Raw genomic sequence first — 19,464 nt, forward strand, 5'->3', positions numbered from 1 at the left:
ACTGACCCACAGCCTGTGACTGACCCACAGCAGTGTGTGACTGACCCACAGCAGTGTGTGACTGACCCACAGCCAGTGACTGACCCACAGCCTGTGACTGACCCACAGCCAGTGACTGACCCACAGCAGTGTGTGACTGACCCACAGCAGTGTGTGACTGACCCACAGCCTGTGACTGACCCACAGCAGTGTGTGACTGACCCACAGCAGTGTGTGACTGACCCACAGCAGTGTGTGACTGACCCACAGACTGTGACTGACCCACAGCAGTGTGTGACTGACCCACAGCAGTGACTGACCCACAGCAGTGTGTGACTGACCCACAGCCAGTGACTGACCCACAGCCAGTGACTGACCCACAGCAGTGTGTGACTGACCCACAGCAGTGACTGACCCACAGCAGTGACTGACCCACAGCAGTGTGTGACTGACCCACAGCAGTGTGTGACTGACCCACAGCCAGTGACTGACCCACAGCAGTGTGTGACTGACCCACAGCAGTGACTGACCCACAGCAGTGTGTGACTGACCCACAGCAGTGTGTGACTGACCCACAGCAGTGTGTGACTGACCCACAGCCAGTGACTGACCCACAGCCAGTGTGTGACTGACCCACAGCCAGTGACTGACCCACAGCCTGTGACTGACCCACAGCCAGTGACTGACCCACAGCAGTGTGTGACTGACCCACAGCAGTGTGTGACTGACCCACAGCAGTGTGTGACTGACCCACAGCAGTGACTGACCCACAGCAGTGACTGACCCACAGCAGTGTGTGACTGACCCACAGCCAGTGTGTGACTGACCCACAGCCAGTGACTGACCCACAGCAGTGTGTGACTGACCCACAGCAGTGTGTGACTGACCCACAGCCTGTGACTGACCCACAGCCTGTGACTGACCCACAGCAGTGTGTGACTGACCCAGAGCAGTGTGTGACTGACCCACAGCCACTGACTGACCCACAGCCAGTTACTGACCCACAGCGAGGTCTCCAGGACCCAGAGTCAGCCTGTGTAAATGTATTCCAGTTGGCAAACCTAATTATAGCTGCAGCTATTAGTAGAATGCATAATTATTTAAATTGTAGACAAAATAATCATTAAGATGACCTTCTTTGCATGATCCTGTTAAAGGTCATCTAATCAGGATGTGTTAATAAATATCAGAGTTGCTCTGGGAAGGTAACAGGCCAGAGTAGCTACATTTCAATTTTTGTGTGTAAACTGTCCCTGTTTGTGGCCTGGGGAGAGGGTTTTGGGAAGGATTTCAGGAAGGATTTTGGGAAGGATTTCAGGAAGGATTTCAGGAAGGATTTCTCCATGGAAAGGGCTCCTTGCTGTTCCCCTCTCAGCCAGGGCACAGACCCCGATCCCTCCTCACAGCTCCCGTTCCTCTGGGCTGCCCTGGCCGGCGCTTTGGCAAATCCTCACAACCTTCCTGCAACTTGCTGCTTTCTGTTGTCCTGCTAATTAACTTCTCCAGCCCTCGTGCTGTGCCATCTGCCCCTGGAGCGAGGGCACCTGCTCCTGCTCGGTGGCAGCCGGTGACAATTCCCGTGGGATGAAGATGTCTCTGCCTGCCCGGCCCCAGCAGAGCCCGGCTCTTCCTCCTGCCAGCCTTCATCCCTGCCATGGAGCTGCTCTTCTCTCCTGTCTCGGGGTTTCAGGGGTTCAGAGGCTGCAGGAGGGGCTGGGGGTGTTGTGTCCGTGCCCTTGGCAGGGCTGAGCTGGGTTTGTGTCCCCTGGGAGGAGGATGAGGTCCTGGCAGCCTGTGCCTGCAGGATGGAGCTGCTTCAGGGTCTCTGTGCTCTGCCAGCACCTGGAGGCTGCAGGGAAGGTGCTGTGGGAGCCCTGCACTCCTGGAGGTGCAAAAAAATGACTCGCAAGGCACGTGTGAGTTACCAAACACGTCTGGGGGATGTGGAGATGCAAACGCCGCTCTGGGAGAGCAGCTGAGCTGGGCTTTTTTCTGCTGCTCGGAGAGAAAGAGTGTTCTATTTGGTGCTGGCAGCAGCAGCCGGAGAGGAACGACTGTCATCCATATCCCTCTGCAGTTGTGTGTGACGGGAGATGAGATCTTTTGCCAATAAAACCGGATTGACCTGCGGGGAGCCGGGGGGCAGGCGGTGTTTGCCCCGCTCCATCCCCAGGAGCTGCCTCCATCCCTCTGCCCCTGTGCCCCGGAGCTTCTCTGGGGCTGGAACCCACAGGGAAACTGTTCTGCTGTCACTGGCTGCTGCAGCAATGTCAAAGTGCCCCCACGGCCTGGCGGGAGGAGCCAGGGTGGCAGAAGGGATGCTCTGGAATCGTGGAATCACAGCCTGGTTTGGGCTGGCAGGGACTCTGAAGGTCACAGCTGCAGCACCCTGCTGGAGCCCCAGACAGGACCTGTTTTCCTGTGTGCAGCCTGCTCTGGGCGCTGTCTGTGTGATTTATTGTGCCTCTTTTTGGCACACAGACCCATCACCCTCGCTCCTGAGCTTCCTGGTGTGGTTTTGCTGGGGCTGTTTCTCGGCACAGGTGTTCTCCCAGCCCTGCACAGCCAGGGCAGCAGCTCCCAGCCTGGCCCCAGAGGAACAAACTGCCCAGGGTGCCACCTGCAGCTGTCACACTGTCCCCCCTGAGCCAGCCCCCTGCAGTCCCTGCTTTCCCTGGAAGGGATCAGACCACTTCTGTCTGCTGTGAGCTGTTCCCTGCACACCGAGGGGATTTTCCACAGGGGAAATGTGGGAACCAAATGTGATGTTTTGAGTTTATGTCCCTGCCAGGGTTTGTTGAGTGCAGGCAGTAAGCTGTGGCTGTGTTGTATTTGCTATTATGCTGTTTAAATCACTATGAAATTCACTTTAAAATGGTCTCTTCACATGAACTGTGCTAATTCTTCTTCAGCAGAGATAATTTAAAGCTCTCTTTGCAATGAGACGGGGAAAGCAGCAGCCTCTAATCCTGAAGCTCTGTGTTCTGCCAAATGCAGCAAATGTGAGTGCAGAGGTTTCAAACACCCTTGGCTGTCGGGGTGGGTCTGGCTGCCCCTTCCCGAGGCTCTGCTGCAGGAGATTTGGAGTTCCAGTCTCTGGGAGGCCGCTGGCAGGGACACCTTCCACTGTCCCAGGCGCTGTGCAGCCTGGCCTTGGGGACAGCCCCAGGGCTGGGGCAGCCCCAGCTTCTCTGGGCACCCACAGAAGGAAATCAGGGACGTTTTTTTCTTATTTAGACAAGTAAAGAGGAGAAACTTCAGATGCAGTTGGTGAGGATGGGATATTGTGGAGTTGGTGAGGATGGGATATTGCAGATTGGTGAGGGATGGGATATTGCAGATTGCTGAGGATGGGATATTGCAGATTGGTGAGGATGGGATATTGCAGATTGGTGAGGATGGGATATTGCAGAGTTGGTGAGGATGGGATATTGCAGATTGGTGAGGATGGGATATTGCAGATTGGTGAGGATGGGATATTGCAGAGTTGGTGAGGATGGGATATTGCAGATTGGTGAGGATGGGATATTGCAGATTGGTGAGGATGGGATATTGTGGAGTTGGTGAGGGATGGGATATTGCAGAGTTGGTGAGGATGGGATATTGCAGATTGGTGAGGGATGGGATATTGCAGATTGGTGAGGATGGGATATTGCAGATTGGTGAGGATGGGATATTGTGGAGTTGGTGAGGATGGGATATTGTGGAGTTGGTGAGGATGGGATATTGTGGAGTTGGTGAGGATGGGATATTGCAGATTGGTGAGGATGGGATATTGCAGATTGGTGAGGGATGGGATATTGCAGATTGGTGAGGATGGGATATTGCAGATTGGTGAGGATGGGATATTGTGGAGTTGGTGAGGGTGGGATATTGCAGATTGGTGAGGGATGGGATATTGCAGAGTTGGTGAGGGATGGGATATTGTGGAGTTGGTGAGGATGGGATATTGCAGGGTTGGTGAGGGATGGGATATTGCAGAGTTGGTGAGGATGGGATATTGCAGATTGGTGAGGGATGGGATATTGCAGATTGGTGAGGATGGGATATTGCAGATTGGTGAGGGATGGGATATTGCAGATTGGTGAGGATGGGATATTGCAGATTAGTGAGGGATGGGATATTGCAGATTGGTGAGGATGGGATATTGCAGATTGGTGAGGATGGGATATTGCAGAGTTGGTGAGGATGGGATATTGCAGATTGGTGAGGATGGGATATTGCAGATTGGTGAGGATGGGATATTGCAGATTGGTGAGGATGGGATATTGCAGATTGGTGAGGATGGGATATTGCAGTTGGTGAGGATGGGATATTGTGGAGTTGGTGAGGGATGGGATATTGCAGATTGGTGAGGGATGGGATATTGCAGATTGGTGAGGATGGGATATTGTGGAGTTGGTGAGGATGGGATATTGCAGAGTTGGTGAGGATGGGATATTGTGGAGTTGGTGAGGGATGGGATATTGCAGATTGGTGAGGGATGGGATATTGCAGATTGGTGAGGATGGGATATTGTGGAGTTGGTGAGGATGGGATATTGCAGAGTTGGTGAGGATGGGATATTGTGGAGTTGGTGAGGGATGGGATATTGTAGATTGGTGAGGATTGGGATATTGCAGAGTTGGTGAGGATGGGATATTGCAGAGTTGGTGAGGATGGGATATTGTGGAGTTGGTGAGGGATGGGATATTGCAGATTGGTGAGGGATGGGATATTGCAGTTGGTGAGGATGGGATATTGCAGTTGGTGAGGATTGGGATATTGCAGATTGGTGAGGATGGGATATTGCAGATTGGTGAGGATTGGGATATTGCAGATTGGTGAGGATGGGATATTGCAGAAGCTGTTGTTGGACTCGGAGCAGAAGCTGGGTGGGTTCTGCCATCTCTGCTGGGTCAGTGGCTGCAGGGCAGCAGCTCAGAGCCACAGCAGCTGCTGCTCTGCCCTGGCTGCAGGGGCTGGCAAGGCAAGGACAGAGCCTGGCCGTGCACTGCCTCTGCTCATGGCATTTTCCAGCCCAGAGAAAGCTGCTCCTGCCCCGTTCCTCAGGCTGGCTCAGCGCTGCTGGGGGAGGAGAGGAGCCTTTTCTTTTCTTGGCAAAGTTCTTTTTAACCATTCTTGTTTTAAGTCTCAGCATCTGCACACGCAGTGTTCTCGTCAGTCCTGTCCCCGTGGTACAAAAATAGTCTCTTGGTACAGAGAGCCTTGCTCAAAACCGATCCCCAGAACTGCCGGTTCCTGGCGCTTTCTGAGGCGCTGGGCAAGGTGACACGAGCCCCTCTCAGCCCAGCAGCTCCTGCTCCCCAGCCCAGCAGCTCCTGCTCCCCAGCCCAGCAGCTCCATCCCCTCCCAGCCCAGCAGCTCCATCCCCTCCCAGCCTTTGGCTCTGCCCCTCTTCACAGGAGCCTCTCTGGGCAGGGGTGGGAGCAGGAGGTGAAGCCCCTCTCTGGGCAGGGGTGGGAGCAGGAGGTGAAGCCTCTCCAGAGCAGGGGTGGGAGCAGGAGGTGAAGCCTCTCTGGAGCAGGGGTGGGAGCAGGAGGTGAAGCTCCTCTCTGGAGCAGGGGTGGGAGCAGGAGGTGAAGCCCCTCTCTGGAGCAGGGGTGGGAGCAGGAGGTGAAGCCTCTCTGAGCAGGGGTGGGAGCAGGAGGTGAAGCCTCTCTGGGCAGGGGTGGGAGCAGGAGGTGAAGCCCCTCTCTGGAGCAGAAGGTGAAGCCCCTCTCTGGGCAGTGCCTGCTTTGGCATTTTGCTTCTCCAGCTTCTGGAGCTCTGGGTTCCGGTGGGAATTCAGCATCCTTCGCATGAAGTGGGGATTGTCTCCCTTTGCATGAAGCTTGTGTTTTTTATGAATGGCTGACGCTCCCGCTTGCCTAAACAGGAATATCTGTTTCTGGAAGGGAGCGCTCGGGGGCGATCCCTCCTCTGTCACGCGCTGGCACATGGCTTCTCCCCGTGTCCCCCTGGCCCTGCCTCGCTGCCAGGGGAGCTGGGGGTGGCCGCTGCAGGGTGTGCAGGACGCAGGAGGGCACAGCCAGAGACCTCCTCTGTCCCAGGACACTGGCAAGGGAATCGGGATCACAGCACGGTTTGGGTTGGAACTTTCCAGACCATCTCAAGGTTGAGTCCCGGCTGCCTCTTGGCTGCCTGCCCTGAGTTTCGTGGGGGGAAACTCCCCCCACCTCCTGTTCCAGCCTAAAATCCAGGCTTCATTCCTCTGCTGTCTTACAAATGTCTGAGGAAAGCGAAGTCCCTGACAGAACTGGCTGCTTGGGGTGTCCAGAACCCAGGCTGATTGCAACCACTCATCCCCTCAACCTTCCCGTGCCATTCTGCCAGCTGGAGCCACGCCGGGAGCTGTGCCTGGAAGCATTTCCTTGGGGTAAAATGTGAGATATTTCCAGTTCCAGTGCCTTGGCTGAAGCCTGTACCCCATCCCTGGCACGGCACAGAGCAAGTTAAAGGAGGCTCTGTTGGTTTTCCCCTCCAGGGTGCCATTGGGGTTATCTGTGGTGCTGAGCAGTAAAGCACAACGTTGGTGATTAATGCAGCTGGGAGCTCCAATGCAACAGTGCTGGGAAATTAATTTCGGGGGGATGGAATGTATTGGTGGTGATGTTATAGCTCGCTTCTGATTCCACTCTTTATTTATTTACTCCTCTCACAGTGCCCTGAAAAGGTGTCTTTGCTAATGCCTGGGCAGCTTTCCAGGCCATTAAAAAGCTGCTCAGCTCAAATGACGGAGCTGGGAGCTGAGCCTCATCCCTAACCCTTAAACAATTAACCTGAGATGAAATCAAGCTGCTCCGTGCCTTCCCCCTTGCCTGTGCTGCTCGGGGGGCTGTGGAGCCCCAGCAGCTCCCTCTGCCCAGCCCCACTGCCCCAGGCTCCCCTGAGCTCCCAGAATTGTCCTGTCTTTCATGGAACCTGCCAAGAAATGCCAAACCCTCGCTCAGCCACAGTGCTTGGTTGTGTCTCCCCGTTGAGAAGCTGTTTCTTCTGGAAGTTTTCTCTGGCACAGACACCCAGAAGAGCTGAGGCTGCCCCTGGATCCCTGGCAGTGCCCCAGGCCAGGCTGGACAGGGCTGGAGCAGCCTGGGACAGTGGGAGGTGTCCCTGCCATGGCAGGGGTGGCACTGGATGGGCTCTAAGGTCCATTCCAACCCAAACCATTCTGGGATTCCACTATTTGAGTTTGCTTGGCTCTAACTCCTGCTGACCCTCGCTGGAGCCCAGGAGTTTGCCCAGTGCCTGCACAAAAGGATAAACTGGGCTCTGCTGGGTCTGCACCCTCTGCTGCTGGCCAAGGATCTGCCCTTGCTTTCAAGAAAGCTCAAAATATTAAAGCATCCCCATAGCAGCTTGAATGCCTGGGAGTGTGAGGGGAGGGCTGGCACCAGAGCACAGGAGATGTTTCCTGGGCAGGATTAATACAGAAGGAATCATGGGTGGTTTTTCCTGCTCTGTGTGGAAGTTGGGCAGTGTCCAGCCCTGCTGCTGGTTCATACCTACCAATTTCACCTGGTGTTTTCCATGCTAAGACTGAGTTATCGAAAAACAGTAAATCCCCAGCCAAGCCAGTGCATTGCTTTTTCATTGTTATGGCAACACAGATGAAGAGGAATAAAGCTGGATCCTGGTGGCTGCTGGAAAAGGTCCCCACGAGTCGGTGTCAGTTGACTCAAGTCCATTAGCAGCACCTCCGGAGCCAGCTGGCACTTGGAATGGGAAGAGCAGGGGTGCCTTGCCAACATTTGCTGCAAGTTTATAATCTTTGTCCTTTATTTTCCTCCCAGGATCCCCGGAGCAAACACAAATTTAAAATCCACACGTACTCCAGCCCCACCTTCTGTGACCACTGCGGGTCGTTGCTGTACGGGCTCATTCACCAGGGGATGAAATGTGACAGTAAGTGACTGACTCTGCTGGCTCTGCCTGCAGCTCCGGGGGCTCGGGCAGCCCGTGGGGGGCTCGGGCAGCCCGTGGGGGGCTCAGGCACCCCAGGATCCTGGGCTGCAGCCACGAGCCTGTGCCCTTTGCCAGCAGTGTGGGGCTGCAGGGCTCTGAGTGCCCCAGAGGTGTGTGGGGGGAGTCCCTGGGGCTGCAGCAGGAGAGGGAAAGGCATTGGGCTGGGGGAACCTCCCTGCACCCCTCTGCAGCAGCAGCATCCCCCCACATCCCTCTGCACATCACCCCCACATCCCTCTGCACATCATCCCCACACATCCCTTTGTACATCCCCCCAAATCCCTCTGCACATCATCCCCACATCCCTCTGTACATCCCCCCAAATCCCTCTGCACATCATCCCCACATCCCCCTGCACATCACCCCCACATCTCTCTGTTCATCCCCACATCCCTCTACATATCATCCCCACATCCCTTTGTACATCATCCCCACATCTCTCTGCTCATCATCCCCACATCCCCCTGCACATCATCCCCACATCCCCCTGTACATCATCCCCACATCCCTCTGCACATCATCCCCAAATCCCTCTGCACATCATCCCCACATCTCTCTGCTCATCATCCCCACATCTCTCTGCACATCATCCCCACATCCCCCGCTGCCGCAGCAGCCCCAAGTCCCTCTCCAGGAGCACCCCCGCAGCAGCAGCAGCAGCAGCAGCAGCAGCAGCAGCAGCAGCAGCAGCAGCAGCAGCAGCAGCAGCTGCAGGATTATTCCCTGCAGGGTCCTCGCAGCCTCCCGCGGTGCGTGCCCGGTGTCCCGGCCGGCGGGAGCTGCGCTCGCAGCCTGGCTCCGAGTGACACCGTGTGGCCGCCCGGTGCCGCCGCCTCTCCCGGCGCTGCCGGCGGGGGAATTGCTGCGCAGGGAGGAGAAAGCGGGGGGTGGAAGCAGAGGGAAAGGATGGAATCGGTAATTTTCCAAGTTAATCCCGTGTGTTCCTATTTAAGGGGACTGGGACACGCAGCGTGTGCCGGCGCTGGCGGCGGGAGCAGGAGCTTGGCTGCTCCTTGCTCAGGGATGGGGAGGCTTGGCTGTCTGGGAACAGCACATTCCTTAGAACCCTGGGAATCTCGCCAAGGGGAAGTGAACTGCTTTAAAATGTAAATACGTATATACGTATCTTCGTGCAGAGATGGATCCCTGTGCCTGTCTGTGTGTATACAGGTACACAGGGAAGTTTTAATGCCCCTTTTTGGCTCCTGGTGGATCCAGCCGAGCCCCCGCCATCGCACCCTGGGGTGCTGACAGATAATTTTAATAATTTTAATAATTTTAATGGATCAGCAGAACTCAGGCAGTTTCCCGCGGGCCCAGAGCCCTGGGGTCCCTCAGGCAGGACCCGGAGCTGCTCCAGCGGGTTCCCGAGCCAGGCTCTGCGGAGCCCGCAGCCGCCCGGGGAGATCAATGGCTCTGTGTTAATGCCAGAGCCCCTCGCCACGGCCCGGCTTCAGAGCAGGGCAGGATGTCCCTGTCCCCCCCGGCAGCGGTGTCCCCGGGGTGTCCCCGGGGTGTCCCGGTGTGTGCCGGGGTATCCCTGGGGTGTCCCCAGGTGTGCCGGTGTGTGCTGGGGTGTCCCCGGGGTGTCCTCGGGGTGTCCCCGGGGTGTCCCCAGGTGTGCCGGGGTGTGCTGGGGTGTCCCCAGGGTGTCCCGGTGTGTCCCCGGGTGTCCTGGGGTGTCCCTGGGATGTCCCCGGAGTGTCCCTGGGGTGTCCCCAGGTGTGCCGGGGTGTCCTCGGGGTGTCCCCGGGATGTCCCTGGGATGTCCCCGGGGTGTCCCCAGGTGTGCCGGGGTGTCCTGGGGTGTCCTCGGGGTGTCCCCAGGTGTCCCCGGGGTGTCCTCGGGGTGTCCCCGGGATGTCCCTGGGATGTCCCCGGGGTGTCCCCAGGTGTGCCGGGGTGCTGAGGGTCCCTTTCTGTCTCACAGCCTGCATGATGAACGTGCACAAGCGCTGCGTGATGAACGTGCCCAGCCTGTGCGGGACGGACCACACGGAGCGCCGGGGCCGCATCTACATCCGCGCCGACATCGACAAGGACGTGCTCACTGTTGTAGGTACGTGTGTGTACAGGTACAGTGTTTGTTGTAGGTACAGGTGTGTACAGGTACACTGTTGTAGGACAGGTGTGTACAGGTACACACTGTTGTAGGTACAGGTGTGGTGTACAGGTACTCTGTTGTAGGTACGGGTGTGTACAGGTACACTGTTTGTTGTAGGTACAGGTGTGTACAGGTACACTGTTTGTTGTAGGTACAGGTGTGTACAGGTACACTGTTTGTTGTAGGTACAGGTGTGTACAGGTACACTGTTTGTTGTAGGTACAGGTGTGTACAGGTACAGTGTTTGTTGTAGGTAGGTGTGTGTACAGGTACACTGTTTGTTGTAGGTACAGGTGTGTACAGGTACACACTGTTGTAGGTACAGGTGTGTACAGGTACACTGTTGTAGGTACGGGTGTGTACAGGTACACTGTTTGTTGTAGGTACAGGTGTGTACAGGTACTCTGTTGTAGGTACAGGTGTGTACAGGTACACACTGTTGTAGGTACAGGTGTGGTGTACAGGTACAGTGTTTGTTGTAGGTACAGGTGTGTACAGGTACAGTGTTTGTTGTAGGTACGGGTGTGGTGTACAGGTACACTGCTGTAGGTACAGGTGTGGTGTACAGGTACTCTGTTGTAGGTACAGGTGTGTACAGGTACACTGCTGTAGGTACAGGTGTGTACAGGTACTCTGTTGTAGGTACAGGTGTGTACAGGTACTCTGTTGTAGGTACAGGTGTGTACAGGTACACTGCTGTAGGTACAGGTGTGGTGTACAGGTACTCTGTTGTAGGTACAGGTGTGGTGTACAGGTACACTGTTGTAGGTACAGGTGTTCCCGGGGGCTCCAGGGCAGGACAGGGCTCGGAGCCTCCCCCTCTGGCAAAGCCTGGCCGTGCTCCGGGGCTCCGGGGCTCCGGGAATGGTGGCACTGCTGTCACCCGCTTTCCAAAGCGCTTTTCGAATGATGGGAAATCTCAGCATCTGCAGGAATGTGGTTTGTGGCAGGGAGCAGGATTATCCCATCTCTAGAGGCTTTTGCCACCTGGATTTTGAGTTCCCAGAGGATCACACACCCCCCGTGACCTACGGGCAGCTCACAGGACATTGAGTCACGTTCTTGTGAAGCCTCCTGTGCCAAGCCCGGGGACAGCAGAGCTCCGGGGGCGGGCGGAGCAGCTCCAGCGGGATGGGAGCGGGGATTGCTGGGCTGGGCACGGCGCTGGCAGTCCCTGCGGGTTTGTGCGGGGCAGGACGGGCTGGGGCCGCTTGCGAGGGAAGCTCCTGCCCGCACGGAGCGCTGAGGCTCCGCCGAGCTATTCCCGGAGGAGTCAGAGGCAGGGTGTGAGGTGCCCCTCCGTGCCCACGCTGCCAGGGTGAGGACTCCAGGCTGGGACACCCTCGGCAGCACCGGATCCTTCTCCATCCTCCCGCTGCCCTCGCTGCCTCTCCCGCTGGCTCTTCCCACGTCCTGCGAGCAGCCGTGACATCCCCAGGGTTCGTTCCTGTGCGATGGGCTCGGCTCTGTAGGATCCTGTGCTGCTCCTCGCCATCCTGACGGGCGCTCGTCCCCCGGGGAGAGCCACCAGGAGCGCTGCCAGAAAAAATATCGAGTTGTTGAAAATGTTACTGAAAAATTGAAAAGAGTTGTGGAGGGCTTTATAAATGCTTTTTTTGTTGCCTTTGTCCTTAGAGGAGAGCCTCAGTGAACCAGGCAGAACTCTGTTTGCACAAGTCCTGCTTCCCAGGCACCTTCCCGAAGGTTGGATTTAGTGACCTTGGAGGTGTTTTCCAACGCTGAGGATCCTGTGATTCCCTCCAGCCTCCATCAGATGCCAGCGGGGTGCAGATCTCAGCCTCCTGCTGGCACCGCAGGCTCCCTGTGCCGCGTTCCCACCGCTCCAGAGGCAGGGAGGAGCTCCCCAGCCCCGTTCTGTGCAGCTGGATTTTCACTCCTTCAGCTGGCTCTGAAAGGCTGTTTTATTTCTGGCCCGTTCTGGAGGTGTTGGTGAAAGCGTGTCAGCTGCTGGCTTTTCCAGAAAGGACGGGAAGCGAGCTGAGCTCTCCAGCTCTGCCGTGGAGCTGTGGGAGTGCTTTGGGAGAGCAGAGCTGGGCACTGGGGAGCCCAGATGGCCCCAGAGCACAATGGGCACCCAGCCCTGGGGAGATGGAGCCGCCCAGCCCTGTGCTGGCCCTGGAATTCCACCTGGAATCCCGGGCAGCTCCGGGCCCTCTCAGCTCCGAGGGGCTGGAGCGAGTCCAGGGAAGGGAACGGGGCTGGGGAAGGGACTGGAGCACCAGGAGGGGCTGAGGGAGCTGGGAAAGGGCTGGAGAATTCCTGAGGGAGCTGGGAAGGGGCTGGAGAATTCCTGAGGGAGCTGGGAAGGGGCTCAGGCTGGAGCAAAGGAGGCTCAGGGGGAATTTCTGGCTCTGCACAAGTCCCTGCCAGGAGGGGACAGCCGGGGGATCGGGCTCTGCTCCCAGGGAACAGGGACAGGAGGAGAGGGAACGGCCTCAGGCTGGGCCAGGGGAGGCTCAGGATGGATATTGGGAACAATTCCTTCATGGAAAGGACTGTCCAGGCCTGGCACAGCTGCCCAGGGCAGGGGTGGAGTCCCCATCCCTGGAGGGATTTCACAGCCCTGTGGATGTGGCACTGCCTGGGGACAGGGGCAGTGGTGGCCTGGGTGGACTGAGGGGATCTTCCCGGGCCGAGCATCCCTGCCCGGCTGTCCCCGAGAGGCTGCAGGGGGGAAATTCCCTTCCCAGATCCCTGCAGGACCCGCCCGGCTGTCCCTGAGAGGCTGCAGAGGGGAAATTCCCTTCCCAGATCCCTGCAGGACCCGCCCGGCTGTCCCTGAGAGGCTGCAGAGGGGAAATTCCCTTCCCACCATCCCTGCAGGACCCGCCCGGCTGTCCCTGAGAGGCTGCAGAGGGGAAATTCCCTTCCCAGATCCCTGCAGGACCCGCCCGGCTGTCCCCGAGAGGCTGCAGGGGGGAAATTCCCTTCCCACCATCCCTGCAGCATTCCCGGCGCGGGCAGCACCGGATTTCTGTCCAGGATGGAGCAGCCCCCGAGCCCGGCTCTGGTTCTGCTGCCTGGAAAAGGGGTCCGCTGGGGATGGGGGAGCCTCTCGCTGTCTCCCCAGCCGGGGAACCCCTGCCCGGGGATTTCGGGAGCTTTCCCGTGGCCGGAGCACGCAGGCAGGGCAGGGCCGGTGCCTGCAGGCGGCAGCACGGGCACGGCCAACTGCGGCTGCATTTTCCTCTCGAGCTGATCCAACAGGGGTTTGCCGATGCTCTTCAGCTCTGTGCCGGTCTCCTCTCCCACTCGGATTGTTTTTCCTTGTCTTTGTAAAGCCAGTCTTTCCCTCCCACAAAAAACACAGATTTTTCACAGGGTCATTGAGTCCTGGGATGGTTTGGATTGGAAGGGCCCTTAAAATTTATCTCTGAAGCTCATGGGTGGGAACACCTTCACTGTCCCAGGTGCTCCGAGCCCTGTCCAGCCTGGCCTGGGACACTGCCAGGGACCCAGGGCCTGCCCACCCTCCCAGCCAGGAATTCTTTCCCAATCCTGAGAATGTGGGATGTGTCTCTGGCCCTGGTGCAGGAGACAGACACCCAGGGCTGCTGTGGGACAGGAGCAGATGCACCTCCACACTCCCTGTCCTGCTCTGGGCTTTGATCAAGTGTCTTATTAGCAGGAGAAGGCTGCGGAATAAAGCAGGAAATCTCAGCACATTACCAGGGCACCGAGGCAGTTCTGCCTCCCTGAGAGCAAAGCTTTCCCTGCAGATTATGCTGAGCCTGTCGTATTAAGGGCCGTGAATATTTGAGCCTGGGAGATGGAGGGGTGGGAGGATGTGAAGGCTGGGAGGATGTGAAGGCTGGGAGGATGTGAAGGCTGGGAGGATGTGAAGGAAGGCTGGGAGCTGTGTGGAGGGCTCTGTGCACGGCTCCTCTGCTGAGCCAGCTCTTCCCAGCACGCCTGGGCTCTGTCAGAGCATCCCACCGCGCCTGCATCCCTGCCCAGGGAGCGCTGGGCTGGGGGGACACGGTCCAGGGGCTTTGACAGGGGTGAAGAAGAGCAGGGTTTGAGCTGTGGGGTCGGGGGGTGTGTGTGGGGCAGTGGGGAACCCCCAGGGTGACTTTTCCCGTGTGTGTGGAGCAGAGGGAGCCCTGAGCCCCATCTCGGGCTCCCTCGGGGATGTTCTCCCTGCCCAGCCCAGCCCAGCACCTGCGGGACAGGAGCTCCTCTGTCTGCCTGACGAGGGAAAACAGTGACCAAAACCGAAAGCGATTCTGCTGATGAGATAAACGAGCTGGAAGCGCGCTAATTAATAATCACCGGCCCAGGCAGATGCAGCCCTAATGAGCCCTGTGCCTTTTCCATTGTGCGAGCATGTGCAAATATGTTCTTATCAATGAATGAAAGGGTTTAACTCGAGAGGGTGCTAATCTGAGTGCTGGCTGGGATGGGGCTGCTCCTGCTGGGGGTGCTGCTGCAGGGAGGAAGATGAGTGCTGCAGGGAGGAAGATGAGCGCTGCAGGGAGGAAGATGAGTGAGCGCTGCAGGGAGGAAGATGAGTGCTGCAGGGAGGAAGATGAGTGCTGCAGGGAGGAAGATGAGTGAGTGCTGCAGGGAGGAAGATGAGTGAGTGCTGCAGGGAGGAAGATGAGTGCTGCAGGGAGGAAGATGAGTGCTGCAGCTCAGCCTGGGAGCCCTCCCTCCCCAAAACGCCATCCCAGAGCTGTGGAATCGAGGGCCAGGAGAGGTGGTGAGGGTGGGATGAAGGGCGGAGCTCTGACCTTGCAGGGACCCAGGCTTTGGAAAGGTTTTTCACGGCTCCATGGGATCCTGGAATGGGTCATTTAAAGCCACCTGGCCTCGGGCAGGGACACCTTCCATGAGAGCAGGCTGCTCCAAGCCCTTGAAGCCTTGCAGGGCTGTGGCAGCTTCCCTGGGCAGCCTGTGCAGGTGCTTTTTCCTCTTTCCAGAACCTCCCTGTCTGGACAGGTCCTGTGTGCTCAGAGAGGAGGGGCAGGATGTGCTGTCCCTGTCTGGACAGGTCCTGTGTGCTCAGAGAGGACGGGCAGGATGTGCTGTCCCTGTCTGGCCAGGTCCTGTGTGCTCAGAGAGGACGGGCAGGATGTGCTGTCCCTGTCTGGCCAGGTCCTGTGTGCTCAGAGAGGAGGGCAGGATGTGCTGTCCCTGTCTGGCCAGGTCCTGTGTGCTCAGAGAGGAGGGGCAGGATGTGCTGTCCCTGTCTGGCCAGGTCCTGTCTGCTCAGAGAGGAGGGGCAGGATGTGCTGTCCCTGTCTGGACAGGTCCTGTCTGCTCAGAGAGGAGGGGCAGGATGTGCTGTCCCTGTCTGGACAGGTCCTGTGTGCTCAGAGAGGAGGGGCAGGATGTGCTGTCCCTGTCTGGCCAGGTCCTGTCTGCTCAGAGAGGAGGGGCAGGATGTGACAGCCCATGGGAGCCGCCTGGAGAGCGGGGCAGGAGCTGCGTTTGTTTCAGGCCTTTTTTTAAAATTTCACATCAAAGTGAGCCCCGTGTGGCAGATTTGGGAAATCCCTTGCTGGGGTTTGTTTATCCAGCCTGTTAATCCTGCCTTTCCTCGGAGCCCTGGCAGCTGGGGAAAGGGCCTTGCTCTGCTCCCAGAGCCACGGTGAGCTCCTGACCATGAGCTCTGTGTCCCCCTGGCTCCGGGCACTGCTTCCCCCGTGTGCCACGGGAGCTGTGCGTGTCTCTTCCCATCCCAGCTGCTGTGGGAATTCAGAGGTGCTGTCTGAGCACTGATTTATATATATATATTTTTATATATAAATGTATGTATATATAAATATATAAAAACATATTTTTATATAAAATATTTATATATAAATATATAAAATATTTATATATAACTATATATTTATATTTATATATAAATATATAAAAAATTATATATAACTATATAAAAATATTTTTATATAATGTTTATATATATAATATATAAATAACATATATTTTTATATATAAATAAATATTTAAATATTATATATATAAATATTTATAGATATAATATATATTATAATATAATATAATAAAATAATATTTATATAAAAATAAATATATAAATATTTATAGATATATATATATATTGAGAAGCTATTGCAAACTTTTCAGAATGAATTATTCAAATGCCACTCACCCAGCTCTGCCTGCCCTGGCCCTGCCATTTCCTTCCCCTGGCAGTGGAGCAGTGCCCTGGTGCCACGGGAAATGTGAGGAGGAGGAGGATGAGGAGGGCACTGCCCCCCGAGCCCCCCACTCCAGAGATGTCCAGGACTGGCCAACCCCTCATCCCGAGCATGGCCTGAGCCCACAGTGGCATCATCACTTGGTACCCAGAGTGATTTAGGACTTGCTTTAAGTGGGATCATAATATTCTTACTCATCACTGTTCATAATGATGTTACCGCTTCTTAATGATGCACAAAACTGTCAGGATATGAGGGGTATAAAACTGTTTGACATCAAATTTAACTGTCAAATAAATGCCAGAAATGTTGGCGAGGAGCACATCTCCCCTGCCGTGAGGTATCGCTGCTGTGCCACTCTGGCTTTTTATTTTTCCTTCACTTAATTGTTGATTTCTGCTTGAAAAGCCAGGAAGTTTCTTAAGGTCAAGCAGAAGCATTTTGGTTTTTTTAAATGAATAGATAAAATTATTCCCATTAATGAAATTTTGAGGTCTGCACGCTGAGATAATAACATGAGGTAATCAAATCTCATGCTTCAGGGCATAAACTGATTAACTGCGAGGGCCAGGAACGACTTCTCCTGTTCCTTAAAGGAGCGAAGGGCGGCCTGATAAACAGCAGAGGGTGTTCACTGGAGATGCTGTGCTGGCTGCTGGGACATGGAGCAGTGTGACATCGTTCTGGGGCTCCTCCTGGTGAGGGGACACCGGCCCTGGGACAGCCCTGGGCTCATCCTGCTGCTCTCGTGGGGCTCCTGGGCTGATTCTGCTGGCCCTGGGCAGGGAGGGGAGCTCAGCACTGAGGAGCATCCCAGCCCCTGCCCTGCTGCTGCCATCCCTGCCCGCTCTGTGCTGGGCTGTCCCCCCTTCCCTGGGCACTGCAAACACCTTCCCATCATCATTCTGGAGCTCTGGGCACTGCAAACACCTTCTCACCATCATTCTGGAGCTCTGGGGCACTGCAAACACCTTCCCATCATCATTCCAGAGCCAGGGCACTGCAAACACCTTCCCATCATCATTCTGGAGCCAGGGCACTGCAAACACCTTCCCACCATCATTCTGGAGCTCTGGGGCTCTGCAAACACCTTCCCACCATCATTCTGGAGCTCTGGGCACTGCAAACACCTTCCCATCATCATTCTGGAGCCAGGGCACTGCAAACACCTTCCCATCATCATTCTGGAGCTCTGGGCACTGCAAACACCTTCTCACCATCATTCCAGAGCCAGGGCACTGCAAACACCTTCCCATCATCATTCTGGAGCTCTGGGGCACTGCAAACACCTTCCCATCATCATTCTGGAGCTCTGGGGCACTGCAAACACCTTCCCACCATCACTCTGGAGCTCTGGGGCACTGCAAACACCTTCCCACCATCATTCTGGAGCTCTGGGCACTGCAAACACCTTCCCATCATCATTCCAGAGCCAGGGCACTGCAAACACCTTCCCATCATCATTCCAGAGCCAGGGCACTGCAAACACCTTCCCACCATCATTCTGGAGCTCTGGGCACTGCAAACACCTTCCCATCATCATTCTGGAGCTCTGGGCACTGCAAACACCTTCCCACCATCATTCTGGAGCTCTGGGCACTGCAAACACCTTCCCATCATCATTCCAGAGCCAGGGCACTGCAAACACCTTCCCATCATCATTCTGGAGCTCTGGGCACTGCAAACACCTTCCCATCATCATTCCAGAGCCAGGGCACTGCAAACACCTTCCCATCATCATTCTGGAGCTCTGGGGCACTGCAAACACCTTCCCATCATCATTCTGGAGCTCTGGGGCACTGCAAACACCTTCCCACCATCATTCTGGAGCCGGGAGGGTGATGGGGGCAGGAGGAGCTCGGGGGTGTGGAGAGGCCCTGGCTGAGCAGGGCACCGGGAGCATCCCAGAGCTGGGGGACAGGAGATGGCCCAGGGAGCCCAGAGCAGCGGCCCTGGGTGGGCTCTGGGGTCTCTTCCACCCCAAACCTCTCAGAGCCGGTGGTTCTGTGTCAGCATCCCTGGTGAGCCCGCTCGTGCCCTGCTCAGGGGTGAAGCCATTCCCTCCCCAGAGCAGCCAGGGGCTGTGCACAGCTCTGGGCTCCTCTCACACCTCTCCCTGTCTCACACGCTGCTGTCAGGGCTGTCACGTTGGATAAATGAGCTCGTTTATAAATGCAGAGTTGGGTTTTGGCTACGAGTTCCAATGTGTGGAGCTGGGAATTGGGCAGTGCTTCGGGAGGGCAGCAATAGGTGGCAGATTTTGGGGCATTAATTCGCTTTTCAAAACTCTCTCATCCCCAACCTCACCAGAAACTCCTTACTGGTGAGCTGGGAACTCACAATTGGTTTTACTCTTCTTACTCTGAAAGTGTCTTCTGACACCCTGTGGTGCTGCACACACAGCTGGAGTTCTCTCCTCCTCCTCCTCCTCCTCCTCCTCCTCCTCCTCCTCCTCCTCCTCCTCCTCCTCATTGTGGGATGAGGGGGTGAAGCTGAGCCCCCCGTGATCCTCCTGACAGAGCTGCTGGTGGGACCTGCTGGGATTTCAGGCTGTTCCCAGCGTGGCAGGACCCTCTGTGCCTGTTCCCTGGGCTGTGTGCACACCTGGGGAGGGGGCTCTGCTCTGGGCTCCCTCGCAAACAGATTTTCCCCAGGTTATGGCTCGGTTCCATCCTGGCCCATCAGACCTCCCATCTCTGCTATCTCTGCTCCGCCTGGGGGAAGATAAGATCCTTCTCCTGGCAGACAGACCCTTTTGGACTTAATCTGGGTGAAGAGACTCAGCTCAGCCTGGCTGTATTTAATTTGTCCAAGCTGCAATCCAATTAGAAGTAGCTGAGTCACCTCAGGCTTGCTCTTCCCGCTCTGCTCCTGCTTCCCGGAGGAGCTGCTGGCCCCAGAGCCGGGGCAGCGCTGCCCAGGGACAGCTGCTGGTGCCCTGTGGGTGTCCCCCAGCCCAGGGGACACGGCTGATGGATGTGGTGCCCTTGGGTTCCTGCCCCCAGCCCACCGCCATCACCTCGCCCATCCCGCTCCTCCAGGAGAGCTCCATCCCCAGGCCCCCACAAATCTGCAATTCTGCTTCCCTAGGGGCAAGAGGAAACAAATCAGCTTTAGACTGCTTAAAACCGAGAGCAAACAACAAATCAGCCTGTCAGAAAGTAAAAATAATCTCCTGAGTCGACCCTGCAGCCTCCCCCATCCACGAGAGCGGCGTTTGCTCAGCGT

The 19,464-nt window shown here is 56.4% G+C and overlaps 1 protein-coding gene across 2 annotated transcripts in view; it reads left to right on the forward strand.

The window, feature by feature from the left end:
* Positions 1–19,464, forward strand: part of PRKCB (protein kinase C beta) — a 109,274-nt gene that overhangs the window by 49,223 nt on the left and 40,587 nt on the right. For both annotated transcript variants that reach the window (XM_058849599.1, XM_058849598.1), the window contains exons 4-5: positions 7,773–7,884; positions 9,875–10,003. In XM_058849599.1, coding sequence (XP_058705582.1) covers positions 7,773–7,884; positions 9,875–10,003 — 241 coding nt within the window. The remainder of the gene's footprint in view (positions 1–7,772; positions 7,885–9,874; positions 10,004–19,464) is intronic.

The sequence above is a fragment of the Poecile atricapillus genome, chromosome 14, assembly GCF_030490865.1.
Source record: "Poecile atricapillus isolate bPoeAtr1 chromosome 14, bPoeAtr1.hap1, whole genome shotgun sequence".
NCBI classification, from domain to species: Eukaryota; Metazoa; Chordata; class Aves; order Passeriformes; family Paridae; genus Poecile; species Poecile atricapillus.